Raw genomic sequence first — 25,736 nt, forward strand, 5'->3', positions numbered from 1 at the left:
AGAAAATATAAATATAAAATATTTTCTTTCTCTTTGTTTTGACTGAGACTGAGGGAACATTCCCATGCAAATTTTTGATCTTTAAAAAAACTTTCCCACGGGGCCCTAAAGGCCATAAGACCGCACACAGACCGTCCCGTCCTTCCCCCACCCGTACATTGCTTAATTAAAGGCCTATTTCACTGCTGTGAATATGATGATTTATTAAAACTAGGTCACCCATGTAGTAGAAATGTGCAATTATTTTTGAAATTGGAGCCCTATGACCAGAAAAAACGGCTGTAGATTCCCCATATCCTACAACAACCAGAATGCATTGCGCGTGTCACTGACTCTGACGGTGTGTCACGTCAGTGTAGCACCAAAGACAAAGTTAGCAGAGACAAAGCAGCATTATATCTCTTTACTGATGCTTATTTTCATTTACAAAACGTTTTTCCTCGTCGACTCTGGATAAATCGCACCCGTTTTCAAAGGATCGAAAGGAAGGAAAAAAAACAAACCAGCGCACTGGAGTCAGTTACGTTATGTGGATCAACTTACTGAGTGCTGAACGGTGCTGGATGTAGCCGCAAGTTACAGGTCAAGTTAACACAGTCGCTGTTCGCTGTTGTTATGTATTCAGAGTTGGCAAAGTCTGGTATAATATTCTTTCAGAAAATAAAGTCAGGTTCACCAAAGCACCGTGAAGTTTGTTGCAGCGCGGAGTTTTCTGTCTGTCCCCCTGACGATCATCACCGGGCGTTCACAGGTGTTCAGCCTCCCCGGCTGCAGGTGCGTCTCTCTCGGCTGACGCTGTTACAGCTCCCGTGGTCGCCCCCTCCTCCACACTCTGTTTTGTCTGATTCCACAGCACTATATTCAGCCTCATAAGTTGTAATAGTGGCGCCACATCTCTGCTCCGACATTATATTGTAAAGGTAGTTGTTTTTTTTGTGTTAGATTCAGCTCTTCTGGATGAATCACGGAGAAACTTAGCAGCTTAGCTTAGCTGCGGCTGAAACGTCGCTCCGCTCTGGTGGTCGCCTCCTCTTCCAGACTCTGTTGTGTCTGATTCAACAGTGCGATATTCGGCCTTGTATCATGAAACTGGTTTTCTTCCAAATATACTGATATTTTAAAGTATTTAGTAGTATGATATTCTGCTTTTCCGTATCGCCAGCGTAGCATGGGACAGGAGTGTTTTGGGAGACCCACATTTTACCGTCCTTGAAGGCACCACTACAGAAAATGCGGAAACGTAGTTTGTAGTCTTAGGCCGACTTTTGCTGGCAAATGAGCAGGGAGCTCTGGGTGCAGGCAACATGGAGGGAAGTTAAACATTGTTCATTTGCATATACTACCCATATTGTAATGATACAATGCTGGTTGAAAATCGGCGAAGTTTCCCTTTAATCTAGGCTAATACCAACCTGTAGTACTTGGACCTGCAGACAAATACGGCTCTCGAGTCAGTTGTCGGTTGAAACAGTGAGCTCTATTGCTAGGCCTCTTGCTGCTAATAATGAGTCCAAATGGGGTTTGTCAAAATATCTAAAAGAAATATATAGCACAGATCGTGTATAGACCCACGGCGCGTGTGTTCAATTCCATGCACTGCAGCACTACGACATGGTTAAATTACCTAATTCCACGTTGCTGAAAATACCACAAGGTAATAATGTTACCTACCATTAAAAAGTTTGTGGGGCAGCAGAAGACGTGTTACTGTTTACAAATCCTGTTACTAACAGGCAAGTTTGGAGCAAATTGTGGAATGTTAAGTTTCACTGTTGTTTTCACGCCGGGAGATTCTATGGATTGAGTACAATGCTGCTGGTCTGCTGTCTGCATCTCCAAAAGTCAAACCTTCCATGATGCGCGCATCAGTGATCGATTTAGATCAATTTCTATACACTGACCAACTTTTGATTTTGTGCCTCTGTATGGGAAACACTGTGTCTTATAGTCAAAGACGCCCTCTAGAGGCCATCTCACGAAGCACATCATCTCAGCGACAGATGACTGCCTGCCTGACCTGAATGTGCTTTGTGATGCCCTCGGCTGCGCCATGGGAAAAAAAGCCATTTATAGGCTCCACAGGAAGTTGAGAGTAAGCTGAAAAGCTGCAATGCACATCATACTATAAAGCAAGGAATCTCTGTCTGTATGTGTGTCCTTCGCATATCTCGAGAATTGTTCGTCCGATCAACTTCACACTTGGCGGGTGTATTGCTGGGGACCCAAGGACATGCAGTGTTGGATTGGACACGCAACACGTTCAATATTAATAAACTTTGAATAAACAAGCGAACAGCGCTCAGTGCAGCAGCGGGGCTCAAAGCGAACGGGCACTGCACTAGTGAATTCAAATTAGCTTTGATTTCATGACACACTATCACCATTACGCACACTTCCACTAATCAGGAAATCACTGAACTATTTTTCTGTGCCACAGCACAGACTGCTGTGGAGTGAAAGTGCGTTACTGGTGGCGTGATCTAGTTAATGCAGATCAGGTCCACTGAGTGGAAATGGTGCGGTGCTGCTGCTTTCCAGGCTGTGAATATAAATACATTGGCTGGTCACAATATGGTTTTCACAGACTGGCTTTTTGGCTGGACCGCAACAGCGGGGCCAGCCCTATAAACGCGAATGTCTGTCACTCACTGACTGACTGACTGACTGACTGACTGACTGAGTGATGAAGTTACGCCATTGGTCGGCCGTGGCACGTGGCACACCCATACAAGGTCCAGCCATATACTAGGTTTTGACCTAGTCTTGTTTGAAGATATTTTGACAAACCCTGTTTGAACTCATTATTAGCAGCAAGAGGCTAGCAATGGCTAGCAACCCCACAGCAGTCTGTGCTGCGGCAGAGAAAAATAGTTCTGTGATTTTCTGATTGTGAAATACCCCGTTAGGACTCACTGTTAGCAGCAAGAGGCCTAGCAACAGAGCTCGCCATTTCAACCAACAGGAAAGGACCAGCCAAGTCTGGAAATGGGTTCATGGATGAGGTAAGTGTAAAATGTCCCGGTCATAATCCAGCTAACTCTAAACCTCCAATTTTGCAGGTTTAAGCTTAAGGATCTGATGCCCTGGTAACAAGTTTGACTAAATTTTAAGCTTGTTTTGAGGAACAGAAAATCCCAGGCTTACGTTAAGTTGTTAACAAACATATCCAGCTAACTCAAGTTATCCACGTATGAGGAACGAGGCCCTGGGCTTTGTATGTTTGTGTACGACTTCATAGCTTGGCCTGGGGGGCGCTGCTGGGACAGGGGTACAGATGCTGCTGTAGAAAAGCCAAGATCTTCTCCCAAGAGTCTTCCTGAGCGTCTGCATGTGGTTTGGTCTCTCCTCCCCACAGCAACACCACTGCAAAACACACACACACACACACACACACACACACACACACACAGCTATATTTGAAAGGACATTCCATTATACAGTCATTCCATAACTAATTAATACCTAACCCTAAATATAAATCCATCCCCAACATGGCTTTCTCTGTTATGACCACTGAAACATCTCCAGTTTGTTGGATTTCGTATGATATGTAAGGCAGCTGAGTAAGGCAGTCCTCTCAATGGTTGAAGTAAGAACACATGCCCATAGACACGCACACCAGAGTTAGACTGATATGGCCTTTTGAACTCTGATACTGATATAAACTTAACCTCCTTGGCGGAGTGCCTTCTAGTGCCAATACTCAATATCTTCAAATGTGATCCATTTTAGTTTTTTTTGTATTCAGTGTTTCCCCCAATTTTATTCCTGTCAGGGTGGAAAAGCCTCTGAAACGGCATTTAGACCATCATGTGACACTAAAACGCTCCATTGAACCCCAAACTAATGAATTTGTTTCAGGGTTTGCCAGTGCTTGATGATTAAATTACTGCCTTTAAATGAAGAATTAATAATAATAACAATAATAATGATAATAGGAGGACAGTGACACACATGCACAGAAAGTCTTTCACAATCAGACATCCTAAAGGGCAGTTTTTATGATCTATACCATGGGGCAGATCTATAGCATGGGCAGTGATTTATGATCGTTGCTACCATCGCAACATGTTGTTTATACTTCGAGCGATTTGTCATCGTTGCGATGGCCGTTGACTTAAATTGGATTTAATTTTGACTCCATCGCTGGGTCAGTTGTCATAACAACATTATGGAACGTTCTTATCCTAAAGGGTCCGTGCATGAAGTATAATTCATTTGCAGTTGTTCACATTGTATAATGAAAAATCTGAGCAAGTTGGATAATGGAACAAGCTGACGCTTGGCGCGCTGAATTGCATTGCACGTCTTAGGACAATGAAATTAGGAAATACGCCGAAAAATGTGATTTTTCATTATACAACGTGAACAACTGCAAATGAATTATACTTCATGCACGGACCCTAAAGTCAATTAATTCTCTGAGCTCAAACTAAACAGTAATCAACAGCAATGGAAGACCATACATTAGTAGAAAAATAATAAAACACAATTACAATGTTGCCGTGCCTATATGCTGAAGAATGGGCAGATTACAAGGATGGAATTAAAAAGGCAAAATCCTGGGTAGCAGGACCACCACCGATGGTATATCACAGCTGTTTAGCCTGGATAATAATAAATGTTAGCCTGCCGACAGATTGAAACATTTCATTTGACATGTTTGAATCAAGCATGAACATGGCTGGCTAGTAATAAAAGATAAGCTTCTCTGTCCAACCCATGAGAAACTATTAGAACACCCCCCCTCCCAAATCATGTAAAACTGACGAGTGCAAAAATGCGCACACAGCTACTCCCGTTCCTGTCTTGTCTTAGTAAAAGCCAAAAGCCCAAACCCCATTCAACAACACAGAATAGACTGTAGACTAAAACATACTCAGAGTAGACAATGTATGCTATTTCTCTAGACCAGGATAAAGAAAACAGATTAATTTGAATTATTATTATTTAATTATTTATTATATAATTAAATAATTAATTAATATCTTATTTAAAAAGAAAGAGGGAAAAATAAGCAGCTTTGGAAAAGCTTTTACATACAGTATCTATTCTGCAGACTGGTGATAGTCCCAGTCATTATATTTACAAACTGTATTACTATTTTCCTTTCAAATGGTTACATTTTTAGTTAGTGCAAGTAAAAAAATATTCCATTACATGGCATCATTAAAAGCAGATTATGCAGTAGCTGTGGTTGGCATGCGGTGGAGGCTTGTAGGCTCCGATTCGCTTTCAGAATGGACACAATAATAAACTTCACAACCTGGAAATATTTGCATTACTTTGAACAGATCGAAGAAGAGGGTGAGAACATTGATAAACATTAGCTGGGCATCAGGGACCTGAAAGCATTTGCCAATGTGTTGTGAGCGCTATCCGCTGTTTATTTTTTAGACCAGACATGATTAATCAAGGCTGCCTCTGTGATCCAACTAGTTTACCATAAAGACGATCAGATCCCGAATGAATGAAAGCTACCTTGTTTTAGATAATAGTAGATAACAGTAGTGTATTCAGTGATGATTTCTATACGAGTGAGGACGTCACCAGAAGACATAAAGGCTGTTAAGTTTTTAAGTCGGTAACCTGAATGCACTCTGAGTTCTATTGAGTTACTTTTAATATTGACTTAGTAAAGCAACTAGTTGCTATATAAAGCTATAGTAAAAAGTAAAGTAACTAGATGATTTTCTGCCTCTATGTCTTGATGCTTTCTATAATCGCTGTAGTGTTTATACTTTTTATGAGCAACAAAATTAAAGTTGAGCGATGATGGGATGTTGGTGACTTTGTAGCAATGTCCATCAGGTGATGATAAATCGCTGTACTATAAACTGCCCTTTAGCCAGATGACCAATGCTACAAAATAATTACAAAATATGTGAGAGTGTGTGTGTGTACCATTTACGTACCTTTCTCTCGTGTGTGCTGCAATATGAAATTACTAGCTTTGATGTGGGGTGTGTAGGGCGGCTCAATGAGATGTCCAGCATCGTGGTAAGTGACTGTGGTAAGCAGGTGCTCATTGCCCGCTGCACGCATCATCTTGGCTATCTGAGGTCAAAGATCAAAGATCAGAGGTCAGTCTCAAGTCAGTCTTACTCAACCATCACAACTCATTACACCAAAATGAAGCCTGCCTCTCTGAATCAAAACAGCACAAACAGAACCTGTGTCTATTATACCGGCTGGACCTGCAAAATCAGAGGTGCACAGGCCCAAAAACCCAATGAGCTCGCACTCACAAATAGAAGAAAAAAATGCTCAAATTGGATGATTTTATTCTACATCTGACCAATGAAGTGCTAAAGTGAACAACTGCAAAACCAAATTTAAAGTTTTCCTGTAAATAGATGGTCATTTTGGTACTCTCCACCACCGATTGATACTGTATAACACACAGTGTTGGGCAGTAGCGTCGCTACAAGCAGCGTCCAAAGCTAGTAGCGGTGCTACTAGTTTAACTACATTTCTCAGTAGCGAGGTGTTGGCGTCGCTGTTTTTGAATCAAATAGCGTTTTCACTAGTGAAGCTGTTTTATTGATCAGCTAGTGCAGTAGCATCCACAAAAGCTACATTTTCCCAAGCATTTCTAAAGCTCGAGCGCAGCGGAGCTTTCTGCTGTGGTCTGGAATAAAACTGCTAAGGACAGGTACGTGACACCAGTGCCATACGGAGGAATTGTGTCTGTGTAGCCGATGGAAGCACTTCCGTATGACAGTGACATCACATACCAGTCCTTGTTTTTGTTGCCAAATTGGTATTGTTATAAGAGCAGTTGCTTGCAAAAGCACTTGTTTTATAATAAACAACTGAACTGAACATTTTTTTGCCTTCCTATTTGTTTGACTGACCGTTTTTCTTGATCACTGCGATAACATTGATTTGGCATGAAGTTGGTTCAATGTAAAGAAAAAAAAAGAAGTAGCTTTGAAGCAAACTACTTTTGCCATGTTGCTCGTAGGTTAGCTAGCTACATTTCTCTGGGGGATAGCTTCAATGTAGTGGAGCTTCATTTAATGTAGAGTAACTGGTAGCTTAGCTCACTACATTTTCCAAGTAGCTTCCCCAACACTGATAACACAGTGATTCAACATATGGCCAGTTCATGAAAGCTTTTACATTTGCTGTTAGTATCCAGTAGGTCTTTCCAAGGGAAAATCCTTTGGTGCACAGGAAGTCTCAAAGGGCTTTACATTGCATCATATACAGTACATGTCATATCGTATCACATATACATACACATCATTAACTACATCATATACCTACTATACAGTGGTGATCAAATTTAGAGAACAACCTACAATTTCCTAAATTTCAAGGTCACTGTTTACTCCTATTTGAAATTATCCAAACAGGAGTAAAAGAGCAGTTTTTTAAGCATATTTCATGAGTTACATATATTCTGAAGCACAGTTTAAAGAATTTTAATGAGATATTTGAAAAAGAACACTGATCAAAATTAGAGAACACTTTCAGATACCTCCCAGTTAGTGGTGTTAATCTGACACCTGGTGCTTATTTCCTTAATTATCTGACAAACCCTATTTAACTGGCAGCCTAACTTTCCAGTTTTCACTGACTTTGCAAGATGGTGAGCCGTTCTAAAGTGACTGAAACCCTCCGGCAGCAGGTTGTCCAGATGAAGGCCAAAGGGATGACCCTTTCAGCCATAGCAAGAGAAGTTGGTCGTTCCAAATCTGTGATTTCTAGAATATTGCGTCTTCACAACATCACAAACTCATTCAAGTCCCCCAAGAAGGCTGGTCGTCCACGAAAGACAAATGCAAGAGAGGACAGGATAATGCGGAGAATCTCAATGGGCAATCGGTTCAACACTGCAGCTGGAATTGCTCGCCAGTTCAGCGCTGAACGGGGTAAGGATCTGTCTCGTCATACAGTGTCTCGACGTTTAACAGAATTTGGACTGAAAGCCCGCACTGCAGTGACCAAACCCCTCATTAGCAGAAGGAATCAAAAGGCTAGACTAACCTTTGCTGAGGAACATGTTGTGTGGACAGAGGAGAACTGGTCCAAAGTTCACTTTAGTGATGAAAGCAAGTTTAATTTATTTGGGTCCGATGGGAAACATTATGTTCGTCGTCAAACTGGGGAAAGACTGAACCCAAAGTGTGTAAAGAAGTCAGTGACAGGTGCAGGAGGAAGTGTCATGGTCTGGGGAATGTTTTCTGCAGCAGGAGTTGGGCCTCTTCTACAGCTACATGGCAGAGTGAATGCAAATGTTCATCAGAACCTTCTTCGACAACATGCGGTTCCTGCCCTGCGTTCATCACCCAATCAGCTAGCAATTCTCATGCAGGACAATGCCCCCTGTCACACAGCAAAACGGGTAAAGCAGTTCCTTGAAGCTGAAAACATTGAAATAATGAAATGGCCAGCCCAGAGTCCTGATCTAAACCCAAGAGAAAACCTCTGGAAAATCTTTGGCGACAAAGTTATGGCTAAGAAACCCACTACAGTCACTGAACTGTGGAAGAGACTGGAAGAAGAGTGGACCAAAATCACATCAGAGCAGTGTGAGAGACTAGTGATGTCCTGTGGCCGCAGATGTGCTGAAGTCATTCAAAGCAAGGGCCTGTACACTTCCTACTAATTGTTGACTGTTGTAACCTTCAGAAATTTTAGTTGTAATCTTTCTCCGTGCTACAGTCATTGCTGTTCTCTAATTTTGATCATTGTGTTTTTCGCAAAATAAAGGTTTTTTGTTGAAGTGCCTTGGTTATTTTGTAAAACACTGTTCTAGTAGCATGGTATAGCCTCAACAAAAAATCCTTCAAATTTTGAGCAATGAAGATTACATTATTTATGAAAAAATCAAGTGTTCATAAATTGTTCTCTAATTTTGATCACCACTGTATATCATATCCTATGTCATATACATCATTTTACTAGATAATATAAATCGTATATCATCAAACACCGTACTACACAAACACACTCATGCCTATGGGCAATTTAGTGTCTTTAATTCACCTGACCTGCATGCCTTTGGACTGTGGGAGGAAACCGTAGCACCCACACAAACACGGGGACTGCACACAGAAAGGACCGGGAACCCACAACCTTCTTGCTGTGAGGCGACAGTACTAACCATTGAGCCACCATGCCGCCTTAGGATCAAGCAAGGTCATTCTAACATTATGTGGAACCTTCTACGTGTGGGCCAGGCATAGCCGCCGTGTGGCCATTCCCCTACTGAGCACAACTGACCATTGAGGAGAATATACTATTTAGTGAGCCTTCTATGTGTGGACCAGGTACTAGCCACCGTGTAACTATTCCCTACTAGGCACCATCGACCATCGAAGGGAATATACTATTTAGTGTACCCAATGTGTGGCCACCCCTCTAATGGCAGCTTCCAGGCCAAAGGTAAGCTGCAGAAGACCAACAGCCCATTTCAGTCAGGATATCACATATTGATATTAATAATATTTCTAAATTGTTATGACACACAATAAGTTTTGGCGGAATTAGGCTGCGTTCACACAGCCTTTTTTCCCCAACTGCCAGCGCCCTTTTCTCATTAAAGCCGTTTTTTTTTTTTTTTCAGCAGAGCGGAGCACTTTCAAAAGTTGAAAGATGTTCAACTTTTCAGAAAACCAGCGGGTAACGTGAACTGTTTTTTTCTCAGCCAACCAATCGCAATGACGGAGAGGCCATTTCCTCCAACAACAAAAAATATGCAGAAAGTCAAAGTGCCGGTGGAGAAATTGGTCGTTGTAGTAAGTGAATTTCCATTACCGCAACAAGGCACATGAAGACAGTATGGGATTATACTGGACGTGTATTGGGAATATCTGGTAAGCCTTTGTTTGTTGCACAACGCTCCAGGCAGCGCTTTTTCCACACAAAAAAACGCAATGTGTGAACGCAGCCTTAGACTTCAGTACTTAACCCCCCAAAGCAGCAGACCTAAGCCACCAAAATGAGTGTGCTGCAATTATGTGCCGTTTCATTGGCACATAAAGTAATGCAACCATGTTCAATATGGAACTGTAGAATCTGCCTATGGTATGGGTGCCTGGGCCAGCTTGCCCAATGGCTTACCTACCTAGCGGCCTATCCATTTATTTGAGCCTACCCATTAAATGCTACGCTGCACTTCTCACTTGAGCCAGCAGCTGCAGAGCACTCTCTGAACATATGGCAAGATATGCGCTTGCAGTATCTTGAATTAAGAGAAATATTCTACGCCACTTAATGCACCTAGCCCAAAGGCATGCTTTTCAGGTGAAGACCCTGTGCGCTTCAGTGGTGATGTAATGGAGATATGACCATCTATAGTGTATTTCTATGGTGTTTTCCTGTGAAATACGCACCGCGGCACGCAGAGAAAATAGACCAGACGCCGAAACTGGCGCTCCAGATCGCAAGCCGCAAGCGGAGCAAACTGATCCATTAACATGGGTGCTGAAAGGAAGCGGCCTCCGCTTCGGGGCCATTCCACGGCCGCTATGCGTTCTGTGTGAACCAGGCGTAGTCTTTCTTTGACAAGCCTTTAGCAGACTAGGAGAGCTCCTACAGCAACATCTTGAGCATGAGCAAAACACAGCAAAAACAAAGCAGCAAGCCTCATGACAGCAGAACACAGCAGCAGAGTGGTAGTGAGCCAGGAGGTATGAGGTAAACGCATGAGCTCATAAAACGCTAATGAACAGAACCAAACTTAAGATGATGAAACGTATGGTGAGCAGCAGCAACAACTGAGCAGCAGTGATAGGCAGTCTGAACAGCGTAGCAGCAACATGGCAATGTGTGATAGAGAGTGAGCTTCAATAGACCGCCTTATTGCGAGGGGGGCACTTGATAAGAGTTGCATGAGTAGCGCAACTCGAGTTGCCTGCCTGAACTAGCTTTGCAGGCTTCGCTTCATTACTGGCCACACTGTTTGACTGACAAGTGATCTCTGTCAGTGTGTTATCTAGGAACAAAAATTTCTGTTTAAAAAGGCATACTGCGTAGGATTCTGTCGGTTGTAGCTTATAAACACAACTTTCAAAGTTGACCCCTCCCTAGCTCAACAAAATGCGAAGCACCCCTGAACACAGTTGCCAGAACGGTACAAAACAGTACAAAATAAAGTACAAAAAAAAAAAAAAACTGAGACAAGACTCGTTCCAAAACAAGATTGAATCTGGGGTTGTCTTTCACCCATCGGCGAGTATTGAAGGAGAGGATGAGGATGAAGAGCTGGTTGGACTGGCAGGTGCCGGTAAGCTTAGCTAGCTACAGTATATCAGCTTTTTTACTATAACGAAGCTATGCTAACAACAGTAGCTTGCTGCCAGCTCACACTCACTAGCTCTGACCAGAACTCCAGTCACTCTGTATTAGGGTTCAGGACTGCTACCGTAGCCAGTGGGCTTTGAGATCTTAGATTTTAGAATGATTTAGCAGTGGTATTGGTTGCAGGCGGACACACCCACTGCCAAAAGGTTGACGCCTAGAAACGTCCCGAATATTCAGAAATAAGAAAATCCAGGCAGAAGGCAGGCTCTCTGCAGACACACACACACTGTCACAGGCTACCAGTGGGCCGTAAGTAATGATTGAGTAAGATCATTTTTGGATGAGTTTATGCTATTTCAAGGGGGAAAATCCCACTCTGTATGCCTTTAAAATGAACATGAAAATGAAAAAACTGTAGACCCATCAGAATGACGATTTCTAATCTGAAAAACAGCGCAACAAGAAACGACAACATTTGTAAGATGGCATCTTAAAGTGAATAGAGGCCTTAAAGTAGAGCCCTGCATTGGGTCCCACGGGACCCAACGCAAATCTCGCGGGAGCGGGTGGTTTTAACGTTGCTGCGCGCGGTCAAAAAATAAACTGCGGGTCCCGAGATTTAACCAGAAGGATGGAGACGGAGTCAACAAATGCAGTTGAAAAGAAAATCAAAGCAGGTCATTACAATACCAAAGCAAGGCAAGTCTGACATTTGGACAAATTTCTCAGTTGTCACTAGAACGTAATTTCGCTACGTTATTACCGACAGGTGGGACTAGAGGACTGCATTGGGATTGGGATCCCGCCCGCGGGACCCGACGCAAATCTCGCGGGTGCTTTTAACTTTGCTGCGGGCGGGAGCAGGTGGTCAATGACACACACATTGCGGGAGCGGGCGGTAATGGTCAGAAATCCAGCGGGAGCGGGCGGGAGCAGGATTAAAAAAACAGTCCCATGCAGGGCTCTACCTTAAAGTTTTTTCTCCAGTTTGTGAGTGCAAGATCTCTTTGCAGCATCTATCCTCTTGGAATCAGGTGTGTGTGTGTGTGTGTGTTTGTACTCACATCTTCAGCAGACTCCACTGTGGCCCAGTTCTGATCATCATCAGCACAGACCAATAACAGCGGACACTTTATCCTCCCCACCTAGCAGAGCATTAATCATGAGGAACACATTAGAGGACAGATTTTTTTGTGGTCATTTCTGCCTTTTTTATTAGGTATTTTTTTATTAAAGCTACACTAAGCGATTTTTCTGATCACTAGAGGGTGACAGCAACCGCAACACATTTTGTAAACACACAGCAAAGCTACTGGGTGACGGCAGCCCTTAAGGACAAACCGTGCATAAAGGCTAATGGCTAAAATAAACGTACCTACGGAGAAATATTGCCAGTTACCAGTCTCGCTTTGCCAGATTTTTCTCCCACTGAAGGTTACATGTCCCACAATGACAAGTGAAGAGGTAGGTAGCACGTTTACTAGTTGAAAATGTTTACTCGCTCGCTTCATCGATTCGCCATTACTTGGGCCGACTTTGACATGAAGCTTTAGAAAAGAGGTGAAAACAACAACACAGCTGGTCCGCGTGTGTGGCTGTTTATATCATTACGTCTCACGGAAATCTCCACATAGCACACGTTAGTTTCAGGATTGGTTACAGGGTCTGAAATCGCTTATTGCAGGTTTAAATGGGAAAGAGAGAGACGGAGGGGGGTGACATGTGACAAAAGTCCTGGGCCGGACTCTAACCCAGGACATCATGGTTACATGGTATGTGCCTTAGACCACTGACCCACCAGAGCCCCTTCCACACATGCAGCCTGTTCTGTAAATTTACCGGGCTCGTGTGTGAAAAGGATTTGGTAAATCAGTTCCACCAATTTCACTACTCACGACGTAACATTACTGGTAAAATTCTGTATCGACCTATGTGTGAACAATGCCAGAACATGAACATGTTGAACTGTAGGAGGGAAATACAAACCACTACACAACGGGCTGTAGCTTTACTTTTTTGATGTCAAACTCAAACTCTTTCAATCTGACCATTTTCATGCCAAAAGATCCAAGAAAATTCAAAGCATTCAGGTCCAGATTCACCAAGATTGTTTTACGAGGCCAATTTGCAAATTTTTTGAGCCTCAGTTGCTTGAGCTAAGAGCATAGAGTTTTTGTCTTATTCACTATGACGTTTATGCAAATCAAGTTGTGATGCAAACAAGTCCTCAAAAACAGCACTGTACAAGCAAATAGTCCTTTCACCACCAGCTGCAAGCACAAACCGCTTCAGCTGTAAAACTAATCCACCAAAGCTTGCACCCTTGTGTCCTGAAGCCCCTTTCTACAGGGTATCTGCGGGTCATTAAAAAGTATGAAAAAGCATTAAATCAATTTTGCAAAAAATATGGCCTTAAATGTCATTAAAAAGTCTGAAATATGATTCCCAGGGGTCTTAAATATCTCCTTTATTGTCACTCTTTCCGTGACCATACCTGTCTAATACGCATAAAGATGTGTCTCAGCAGAAATACATTTGATTAAAAAAAATCTAGTGCATTTTCAGCAGCAGCTACTGGATGACTTCAGTGCACATAAATATCTGTCAAGGAATATGCTAACAAACAACCTCAGAGTGGCATTAAAAGGTCTTAAAAGTGGCATTAAAAGGTCTTAAAAAGCATTAAATTCAATTTGCTGATACCTGCTGATACCCTGTTCTAATCTGAGCGCCCTCTGATCTGGTCTGAGATTATAGAATAAAAAACCCTCCCCCTTGCTGTCTGACTTGAGTTGATGTTAGTGCTGTAGTTCTCAATCCTGGTTTTCATTCTAGCAATCTAATCATGGACTGATTTACACCTGTGACGTCAGATGAATGCAACTAACTAGTTGGTAGGATAGAAAACTAGACAATTTTTTTGTTTTTCTACCCTGCCTGCCTAGTGGACCATACATGAGTCACAAAATACATTGTCATGAGTTTATGTTAAGATTGCAAGTTTTGTGACATGGTCAATACTTTAACTCAATCCTTCATGAGGTAATTATTAAAAAACACCAAGAGAAGACTAAGATAAGGGTAGGCCACTGTGCATTTGGCAGTTTTTTTTAATGGGGTGCAGACAAAAGGTCAGTGTTTTAAAGAAATCATTACAGCTACTAACACACCACTGCACTAATGCTATACTAAACCACTGTATAAAACTTGCAGTTTACGTTCATGTGTTGAACCACAACAAAAAGCAGGATTACATCGATGCATTAACCTCCAATTCATTTTTGCGCTGTGCCGGGACTCTGATGTGGACTGGGCTAACTATCTGGGGTTCAAATTAAAAAAATCTCATAACACTGACCCCAACTCTGTAATGTTTTTAAAAAAAAATATTTATTCAGAAGGCATCATCATTTTTTTATCATTTATTTTTAACATAACCATTAGTTTCTATCGATATGTCTGTTTCAGAACAATAGTTCATACATGTTCACCTCAGCCCCTTTAGTGAATCTGGATCTCTTGAGTTTCCCACTGAATCAATTCTACAATAAATATGTAGTCAAACAAACTGCATCATATCAGATGTGAACGATGAGGACAATATTGGCCTGATACGTTGGCAACCTAATATATCAGTCTAACTCTAGTGTGTGATAAGAGTACATATACTTACATCCACTTTCTTGCTGGGGTCAGAGGAGATCGGTAGAATCATGTGACGCCATATCACACGGTTCTGCTCATCCAGATGTGCCTTGTGGATATTCCTGACAAGACAAGCGGTTGTTCCTGTTACTCCTACTGTAAAACGCTGTGTACTGTATTTATGTTACCGCGAAGCAGGACACCTACTTGTTGACCTCTTGAAACACACCAAAGATGGACTCGCCGACTGAAAGGACGTGGCTGCCGCTGATACCAACACAGCAACGGGGCTGGAACAACACACAATGATACACTATAAGTCACTGGTTCTCCACCATGTGCCATCAAGGCCCAAGAGAGTCTGCAGGTTTTCATCCCAACCAAACACTACAGCCACTGATTTCACTGACTAGTTCCTCCTCTGTGCTTTAAGGTGTGTTAGCGGAATCAGCAGCTGTAATATTTGGTTCAATTGAAAACCTGTAGACTCTCTGCCCTCCATGTTACATGTTTGAGAACTACTGATACAAGGTCAAACAAAAGAACATCTCCAGGATATTTTCAGTTACTTACACTGATTAAGTTGCTGTAAGCTGCCATAGTGAGGGTCACTGCTGTGCCGAGGGAAAGACCACAAATCCCAACTCTGTCACTGATCACTAGAGGATGCTCCTGGATAATAGTAAATGCTTTCTGTAGGGAGGTAGATAATGGTGATATGACAGGGAAGGAAACAAAACATTACATCATGGGATCTGCAGGTTTCATGAAGCCAAATATAAAACTCTAAGATCTTGCTACCTGGAATTGTATTTGAGTCCTAAAACTATAAATAACCGTTATTAGATAGCATTAAAAAGGTCTTAAAAAGTTATATATTTAAGACAAAGGACACCAGCAAAATAAATGTTTTTGTGCTTCCTGCTTTCCAGCAGGCTTTCCAGCAGGCAAGGAGCAAAGCAGAAACTGCTTTGCTCCTTGCCTGCTTATCTATTTTTGGCATTACTTTCCTGTTTTTCCTGCTGCACTGCTCAAAACCATGAGTGGGGGTTCCTGTTAATTACTATTTCTACAGGATTAAAGTGATCAGAGGTCGTGATCACTTATTTTCAAACTTTTTTTAACTGTTAACTGCAGTGTGGTGTGTGGATAACATATGGCTCCCCTCAGATCAGAGTCTTCAAGATGAATGGACTGCTTTCGACTGTTACAGAAGATTGCTGTACTTGAAACCAGGATTCTTGCATTGGAAAAAGCTGGAGAATTTCATGACACACTACAAATGTCTCCTATCGGTGAGCTGATACAACCTAGCACAGTAACACAACCTAACACAAGTTTGGTGTAAAGCCCAAGGATGAAGGCAGAACCGTAGTCCAGCATGGAACACAGCTAAGGAAGCCAGCTCATTCGACACCGGGCACCTGCACCAGCAGACAGCCAACTAAAGATGCAAAAAATCAGAGACTGCAGTCACCATCAACCTTACGGCTGGAGAACAGGTTTGAACCGTTACAATATCTGCAGGAATTAGAAACAGAGGGCACTGCTGACCAGTTGCACAAGAGAGAACAAGGACGGATTATGGTGCGCACAGAGGGAGAACCACCAAAAAAAGCTTGCTCAGTCAAAGGACTAAACAATAGCTACCCCATTGGATCAAATGAGTGAGCGTCCACTCTTATCGTGGTAGACTCCGCAATCACAGACATCAGCGGTAAGATGTTGAAAACATGTTTCCTCAGGCACGATGGTCAGTGACATCAAAGCTAAAATCCCCCAGATATTGTCTGATCATCCAAGAATAAATCAAATCATTGTTCATGTGGGGACAAATGATACTCGCAGAGAGCAGTCAGAACTGCTAAAGCAGGACTTTATAAAATTGTTTGACAGACTTGGCCAACTAAAGATTCAATCATTTATGTGGTCCCCTACTAACAGTGGACAGAGGAATCAACAAGTTCAGCCGACTCCCAGCACTGAACTCATGGCTTTCCAAATTTGCAGTGACTGAACTTTATTGATAATTTCAATCTGTTCTGGGGATGCAAAAAACGCTTTTCAAACCTGATGGCCTACATCCAAACAGATTAGGGGTGAAACTACTAATGGGGAATCTTCACTACTCCCTTCATCTCCCATCTGCCACCTGCCCTAATGCGCTGCAGTCCCGATATCAGCAGCCCAAGGTTAACCACTCTTGAGTTGCCTCCTGTCTATCCACAACAAACAGATCAGCAGCACTCTCAGAGCCAGGATATTCCATGTGACCTGCCAGAGCCGTTGGACAACAACTGTTGGCCCCAGTCTCTCCAGTCCTCCGGATCATCCTCCCCCCTTTCCCCCTGCTTTTCTCCTCTCTCCCACTGGTGCTCATCTAGGGTTCACCCACAAAATGGAAGAACTCATTGATGGTGGGATCAAACTCACCCCCGGATTCATTGCCCGCTCCTTCCTATGTAGCACCCTTCCACACCCTCCATCTCTCCCCACGGTCAAGACACTACCACAAATTCTATCAGTCCGTTAGACAGGGCAGACAAGGGGGTGGAATAGCCGCAATCTACTCAGATCAGTTTACCTATACAATACCTAGGAGAGTTCTTGTCTTTTGTATATCTGGCCTTTGTCCTCAAGGCTGAGGCTCCAGTACTTATTTTAACGCTATCGGCCACCTAGGCAACTATCATTTTTTCTCCCAGAATTCTGTTAATTGGCATCAGTTATTATCACCAGTTGTGATTATTAATTAATAATTTTGAATGGTGATCTAAACCTTCACATAAATAAGTCTGATTTGAAGGCTATGGAATTCATCAACCTACTGGACAGTTTAGAACTAACTCAACATGTCACTGAGACTACACACCAACATGGTAACACACTCGACCTGGTTGTGACGAAAGGGTTAATGATACAATGATGATGATGACAATGTATCAGTGTCTAATGTCTCTGTTTCCGACCACTATTGTGCATTCTTTGATGCTCATTTGATTGTAACCAGGAACATGAAAGAAATTGTTGTTCAAAAGCAGTTCATAGATGCAACAGCAGAACGTAAGTTCTCAGAGCTTGTAAGAGAACTGCACTCATGAAAACATACATGAAATGGGTGATGCCTTCAGTAACAATCTGAGTAATACACTGAACAAAGTGGTCCCACTCAAGGTCAAAAAGAGGTTAAGTGGCAAAATATCACCATGGATAAATAACTCTGTCTGTGAGCTCAAGAGAACATGTAGAGCAGCTTAAAGGAAGTGGAGAAAATCTGGACTTGAGGTCCATCATAGCATTTATAAAGAATCTTTAATTGCATATAACAATGCTGTACGTGCTGCAAGAAAAGCCCATTTTTCAAAGATCATTACAGAGAGCGGGAGTGATCCTAGAACACTGTTTTCCACCACTGACCAACTGCTGAATCCTATATCCTAAGTATTGCTTCAAGTGCTGGTAATTTCAATAATCAACCTTGTAAAAGGCAAACATCCATGAGGGCATTTACTAGTATTTCTGTTGCAGAACTTTATAAGACTGTAATAGAGAGCAAATCTTCCACCTGCTCCCTTGACCCTGTCCCCACTACATTTTTTAAGAGGGTATTCAATACGGTTTCAAACTCTGCTCTCAAAATCATTAATACATCACTTGAGACTGTTGAAGAAATCACATTTGGACTGTGGGGTCCTAAGTAACTACAGGCCCATATCAAACCTGCCTTTTTTAAGTGTTCTTTTATCGTTCTATTTTACTTGATTTGATTCTTTTAATGCAATGCATTTTGCTGTTCTTTTATATGATTTTTTTCTTTTTATCTGTCTTTTATCTGCCTTCTACTGATGTAAAGCACTTTGAGCTGCATGTTGTGTATGAAAGGTGCTATACAAATAAAGGTCATTATTATTATTATATTGTATTAATCCTGTTCTGTATTAATCTAACAGTGGACATGCATGTGGGTCAAACTTAATGTGACCAACTGGAAGTACAGTAATATAATACAACATAAGAAAATAAAACCAACACTACTACCAGTCCCATTCACATGTTTTGGTGAAACTACACAATTTATGGCATTTGCCTTATTTTGTTTGTCTTACGTCCTGACTAAATATCACAGAATGGAGAAAATCTGTCAATACCTCTATCCAATTTTATAGGTGCATCAAAATGAAACTTAATTAAAAAATAACCTACACAACATATTGAAAAAATAACCCACTCATTAATATCTGTATTCAAGATATTTGAATGCCATTTAAGGCCTTAAATGGTGAGGTGAAGGTCATTCATTTCCAGCAGTACTGGGTAACAGTTCACACACCTGGACTCTGTACTCACATAACATTTCAGAACAATAAAACACCTGATACACTAGACACAGAGTGAGACAGAGAATGAGAAGGTGGAAAAGTAAGAGGTAAAAAACACAACACACACCTCAAAATAGCTTAACCCTATATGTGTCCCGAGCTCATCGGGGGAAAGATACTCCAGCGCCATAGAAACATAACCATGGGATGCCAGCAAGGCAGCACGATACTCCACCAGCCCTCCGCCCCCTCCCCACATATCCAACACCCCAGGGAAGGGTCCTGGACCTGAGGCAAGGCAGAAGAGGACACTATAAGCTTACTCTGAAAAAACAAATCATTTCATAGAAATAAAACCAGGGTTCCCACCATGATCCTGATGTAAAATTCCATGACTGTTCCACAACTTTCCGTAACTAAGTCGAAGCGCTTCCATGACCTAAGAATATTCTTCCTTCCTTGTCAGTGAATGTTGTCTATCTAAAGGAGTGAACAGTCTGGTGTCCACTCCAGCAAATTCCTATAAAGTGACCCATTTACAAAATTTGCCCTGGAGAATTAATCAAATTCCCTGACTTTCTGGAATATACATCTCAACATTTTTGATAAGAATCTTTTTGGGATAGAACGAAGCACAACCTGATTTCTTAAAATCAGTGAACTGCCCCCTTTCAGAAACTAATGATTGTATAAAAAAAATCAAATGGACAAAAGTATACACCACTGCCTCCTCAATCAAGATCAATTTCAGAATTGTATCCACATTTGCAGTTAAATATTTTTATACAACCATCTACTGTATTTCTTAAAGGGGACACTTTACTGATTTACTAAATCATTGTTGTGCTTTGTTACGCTGGTCAAAAACTATGGCCCTTTTGATGCTTTGCTGGTCTACCAACTGAAAACCCTGTAGAGCTCTCTGAAATTAAGTGAAGATGTGAATGAGAGTGGAACCATGTCTTTTTGGATGATGCGGGCATACCTGGAGGTATAAAGAGGGTCCCTCTGACTCCTCTCTCCCTGATGTCTATCCTCTGGACGCCTGGTGCCATGTACCATCTTTCTGTGACTACTGAGGCCATGGGAAGACGCTCCCTGAAGCCCTCAACCACATGTTCTCTGTACACAGAGATTAACACCACCATGGGGGTGCGGATATCCATTTTCCTCAGCCTGAGAGGCAAAAAGGCAGAGCATGGAGATTCTGTTTAACCATCACCGTATGCAACCTTCGACAATCCAGATTACTGTTAATCAGTGTTAATCAGTCATGTGCCATTCCAACCAAATACTGCAGCAGCTGATGTCACTGGTTAGTTCCTCCCTCTCTGGCTGAAGTTGTATTAGTCAGTGAAATCAGCTGCTGCAGTATTTTGTGGGAATGAAACACTTGCAGAACCTTGCCTAATCATCCAGTGTGAGCTTATTTATGACAGAGACAAAATCTGAGAAATACATTGTTGTGTGTCTGATGCGATGCATTTAAAGGTCCCATATTCTACACTTTCCAGTATTTTTTTTTATGTCTTGAGGTCCATTCAAAGCTGTCTGTGTGGTGTCATGTACCAAAAACACTCTCAATCCATTTTTACATGTTCAGTTTCCAGCATCTCTCTGAGCCTTACCAAGAACAGGCTGTTTCTGTCGCTGTGTCTTTAAGGCTCATTAATATTAACGACCCTCTGTTCCGATTGGCTAACCGTTTCAAGAGTGAAACGTGAGACACCACAGACCCGGCAGCTACAGGTAGGAAAAACTCTCCGAAAATACACAATGACAACCGCTCAACCGCTTTGAAAAAAACACTTTGTTAGTCTATTATTTCTTACAAACATGATAATGAGCGAACCTTTGTGACGCCACAAAGTTACGGAAGTCCAAACGGCTCGTTTAGAGGCTCGATTTTCTCATATGGATTGTGTGGATTTAGTTGGCGACCGTGCGTTTTGACACTTTCACCATGTTTAGATAGCACATCCAACTCCTTTATAATCAAAGAGGCAAGGGGAATCCATGATATGGGACCTTTAAACATCTTCCTGTGTGGTCACAGCCTTACGGCCCTGCTCCACTACAGCCATCAGTCGTCAGCCATCGAAGGAATGATTCCTTCACCAGTAGTGAAAGATGCGTTGCGTTGGCGTTGTGTTGCGTTGCGTCTGATGGCTGCGTCCAAGTGAAAAAATAGCCGAGGTTCAATTCTCGATGGCTGACGCACGCATTCTCCCTCATTGAACGGTGATGGCAATGCGACGCGACGCTGGTAGTGGAGCTCTAACGTTAGAGGGAACTGTTAATGTGTTACCTGAGGCCTGTCCGGCTGCCTGGGACAGGGCGCATACTCCACAGCAAACCCATGGTTTCTTTTCCTGTGTACGTTCCTCCAATACTCGTATCCTCAGAAACTACAAAAGCAATAAAATCTTGACTTAGAACAACAGTTGTTTGTATAGTTTGGTAACAAGTACACTTACACCAACAAAAGACAAACAAAAGTAGACTATAGAATGTATGCTTGATTTTCAAGCTGGCTTCACACACTAGAGATTAATTTAAAGCTGCTGTAGGTAAGTTTGGGAGGAAAGAGATCAAATCTCCGGAAATTCAAACAGACACAAGGAATGACACGCCTCCCACTCCTTCTAGTGAGTGACAGGACAGAGTCGTGTCTTCTGCCTCAGACTTCTCATTGGTCGGATGAGTTTCCACACATTTCACATTCAAATGAGAACAGGAGAGGAATGGGGCTACCACCATTTCTGAGATTCTGACATTATCCTGCTCATCTTTGATTTATTTTTATTACTTCTAAATAAATTAAAAATTAAATGAATCCATAAAAGTTACCTACTGCAGCTTTAAATGTACCTAAATATCCTGCAAGCATGTCCTTTAACCACAGCCATCAAATCAGCTCTAAGGATTTTTGTTTGAAACCACCACTTAAGCAATTTGGGCTTGAGCAATGTTTCCTGAGGGCAAAAAATTCACAAGTAAAGATTTTAATTAGATCCAGAAAGATTTTACTTGTTGAAGAGGAACCAAACCTACCAGTCACTGTGCCTCTATCATCACTGACATAGTGGCCATAGGCCTCCCAGTAATCCTTGTCCTCAGACTGGTGAAGGGAGTGCAGTGTTACCGGAAGTCCTGGAGTCAGATTCTCCACCATCACCTTGAACTTGTTATCCACAAGACCCCGTGTGGGGAAAACAGAGAGAATTGGAGTGACAGTCCCAGACATAGTCGATGATGGTCTGTGGAGAATTGCAAATGAATGATTTGCAAGGGATACAGTTTAATTAATGAATATATATTAGAGGACACAATAATGGACAGATAAGAGCAAGCGCCTTTCACTATATATATATATTTTTACACTGTATATAGTATTAGGCTGGCAGTAGCAAATTCACACCATGTAGAGAAAGCAAATTTCAAAAATCTGGCAACACACTGATGAAGTGTGTTGCCAGACCTCTTCTATTCACTTTCTACTTCAGTTAAAAAATTCCTATTCGATTACCAAAATGACTTTTGACAACCCCTGGAGGACTTGTCTGGACTTGTTGCATCCAGCCATTTGTTTTACTTGTAGGTGGACAGAGCAACAACAAAAACAATAGCAATGTAACAGCAAGAGAGTGAGAGTTTCCAGTCAGGAAGAAGCAGGAAGAAGTCAATAATTAGGACATTGTGGAGAAAGTTCTTCTCAATTTGTCTTGGAGAAAATTATCTTCTCACAAAAGTGAGCACAAAGATGCTTCCTTACAGTTTGAGATGGGCTGTGTGCTTGATGTTGCGCACACAATCAATTAAGACACACAACTGTTCATTTTCCCAGCTGTTTCAAATGGCTCTGTAAGTTATAGCTATCGTTCCCACAATGAATCTTGGGCTTCGCATTCATTCTCATCGGCCAAGTTACCATCCAATGCAACCTTGTTTGACAAGTAAACTTGCAGGATCTTTATCTGCCCTCTGTACACGTGATCTTTTGTTTTGGAGTAGTAGAGGCTTGTCTGTACTTCCCAAAGCACTGTGAACATGAGATGGCACTTTTGACCCTGGTTCCAGAACACACCTTTTTCTGTTTTATCTCTCACTCTTTCTGTTGCGCCACAGTGAACTTGAAAGTTGTCTTGCGTCAGGAACAGCCTGCATCATTAGTTCCAAACACTAACATAATGGACCTGTTTGGGTGGTTATCCTTCAAAATAAAAGCGTGAAGCTATAATAGCTTGTAGGTGAAAAGACATGAACACAAAATAAAATAAACAAAACACTTCAAACTTACAATGGAATAAAAATGTAGGTCTGTGAGTTGCCTTAGTTCAATTTCCATATATTAAAATCCCTTGGTTTACCTCTATTGAAACAATCAACCTTAATTGTTCATTGCATAAAAATAGGTTATGAGTTCATACTTGTACTCCCCATCTAACCACTCTGCCAGTGTTCTTATATTAGTTAATAAGTTTAAAGGGGATGTAGTTAGTAGGCTTTAATCTCAGATGAGGGAAGATGGGTGATAGTGATTTATTTACCAACAAATAAAAGATCCAAGGCACTCTTCCAAAGTATATTTGAAATGCCTTGATTTAAACGGCACATTCAAATGAACTAACACATTTTGGCATCATAGACAGAACTGACAGAAAATGCCGATTCCATCCACTCTCATCTTATTCTTAGATTTTAGCAAAGCATTTGACACCATGGAACATAGGTTCTTAATACGAGCACTCCAGCTTTTTGGTTTTGAAGAAACTTTTAGCTCTATAATTGATATATTTTAAAAGATATCAACAGCTTGGTTATGTTACCCAACTCTCCTTCCAAATAGTTTCCTAGGAAGATTTTCGGAAGAGTCCTTTTGAGAAAAGCAGAAGGGATATCCCCTGTAATGTACCCTGACTTGTCCCCTGTGAACTCTTCTAATACATGCAATATATTTTTAAAACAGCTGTTCAAAAATTTGTATGGAACAACACAAGTGTAAAAAGAAATCTACTCTGACTAATTTAAGATCAGAGGGGTCGAGGTCATAAAAAATATATGGACATAACTAACAAATGTACTTTTTGTGATGGTATAGGTGAGACTATTGCACGTTTTTTAATCAATGCAATATGGTTAACACTTTCTGGCATGATTTATTCACTTACCTATATAAACCTATTGCATGAATTTTCTATTAAAGACATTATATGTTATTTTTCTGACAAAGATAAAGATTTATTCTCTGTGGAAAATTCTACATTCACAAATGTAAATTTGCCTCTTGTAAACCCAAATGACATCTTTTCATGATTGAACTGAATTATTTAATCAAATCATCAGTCAAATCATTACCTAGGCTACGTCTCCAGGTAAATTTTCATATTTGCTAACAGTGCAGCCTGTAGAGCTAAGTGAGACTACATAGCTTCAGTCACCATCAATGAACAAAATGCGTAGGCCTACCTGTCAACACATGCTGGCATAGTCTACCACTTAGTTTACCTTAATCTGTGAAACTCTACCTGAGGCAGGTGCGAGCAGATACTTGCGCTTGTGCAGGAAAGTACAAGGTCCACAGAGGAGCTGTGATAAAGTTACATCAACTCCTCAGCCTCATATTGCTGCTGGTCGCAGGCGGAGGCAAAGTGTTTCTCCTTATATGCCCCTGTCAAGTTCTGCATTCTGCCACGGTATATTTCAAGACCGGATTGGCCCTTAATTGTCAAGCCAGCTAATTGGTGCGCTACCAGTTACAACATGCAATTGCAAATACTCACTAGTTACGTATTGTAATACGCCGAAGGGACCACAGCAGAATACAAGAAAAGCAGGAACTGCAGCGTAGTGATGATGTCAGAATCTCTGACGTTGCCTTCATGTCCCATGTGAAAGACGGTAAACCGCTTTCAGCTTTCAGGAGGTTATTTTATTCATTTAAACAAAGTGACAGATTTTCATCACATAGCCTAGGGCCTACGTCATTTTGTGATCTCAACCCTGGCAATATCATGGCGGGACACAACTAACTTACCAGCTGGATTTTTGGTTTATGGTTGATCAGGAACAGGTTGCTTTTTACAATTGGTCCCCGGCTATTCCCATATGACATGAATGCACCATTTGACGTGTGTCACGTTATCTTTCATGGAGTAAAACTGAAAAAACTTTGACTGAAGTAGGCTAGTCTAAGTAGACATAAAACGTAAGTGGCCGGACGTGGAAGCTCAGATTTACCGCGCTGTAGGCTATGGTCACACATTGCAGCAGCGTATTATGTCGGTAGCCTAACCTTTCACACACTTTCCAGGCCATAACCTTTGGACATCACATAGTACCTGACCAGACACTTTACTGCCGCTCATTATGACACTGCATTTTGTAGCCTATCTTCGGGGAGGTTAAACGTGATTCTGGAACATATAAATAAAAAAATAAAAATTATATTATAATTATAGATTATAAATGACATTATAATTATAATAGAATGATAGCTGTAGTAGTAGGCCTATT

General features: G+C 41.6%; 1 protein-coding gene across 2 annotated transcripts; it reads right to left on the minus strand.

Moving 5' to 3' along the window:
• Window positions 1-46: 46 nt before the first annotated feature.
• LOC139640698 (peroxisomal succinyl-coenzyme A thioesterase-like) lies at window positions 47-25,031 on the minus strand. Of its 2 annotated transcripts, none has more exons than XM_071514887.1 (11): window positions 25,004-25,031; window positions 22,275-22,480; window positions 21,529-21,628; window positions 20,206-20,396; window positions 19,348-19,508; window positions 15,475-15,594; window positions 15,109-15,191; window positions 14,930-15,023; window positions 12,321-12,401; window positions 5,916-6,057; window positions 47-3,363 (listed from the first exon to the last, which is right to left on the minus strand). In XM_071514887.1, the coding sequence occupies exons 2-11, from the start codon at window positions 22,465-22,467 to the stop codon at window positions 3,233-3,235; spliced, it is 1,296 nt and encodes a 431-aa protein (XP_071370988.1). In that variant the 5' UTR covers window positions 22,468-22,480; window positions 25,004-25,031; the 3' UTR covers window positions 47-3,232. The 2 variants fall into 2 exon arrangements, with proteins under 2 accessions (XP_071370988.1, XP_071370987.1); XM_071514886.1 differs by lacking the exon at window positions 25,004-25,031 and adding an exon at window positions 24,749-24,975.
• Between the last annotated feature and the right edge of the window lie 705 nt (window positions 25,032-25,736).

The sequence above is a fragment of the Centroberyx affinis genome, unplaced genomic scaffold (genome assembly GCF_046629955.1).
Source record: "Centroberyx affinis isolate AG114_WGS23_722 - 3 ecotype Tasmania unplaced genomic scaffold, CSIRO-AGI_Caff_v1 ptg010258l_1, whole genome shotgun sequence".
In the NCBI taxonomy this organism is placed as follows: domain Eukaryota; kingdom Metazoa; phylum Chordata; class Actinopteri; order Beryciformes; family Berycidae; genus Centroberyx; species Centroberyx affinis.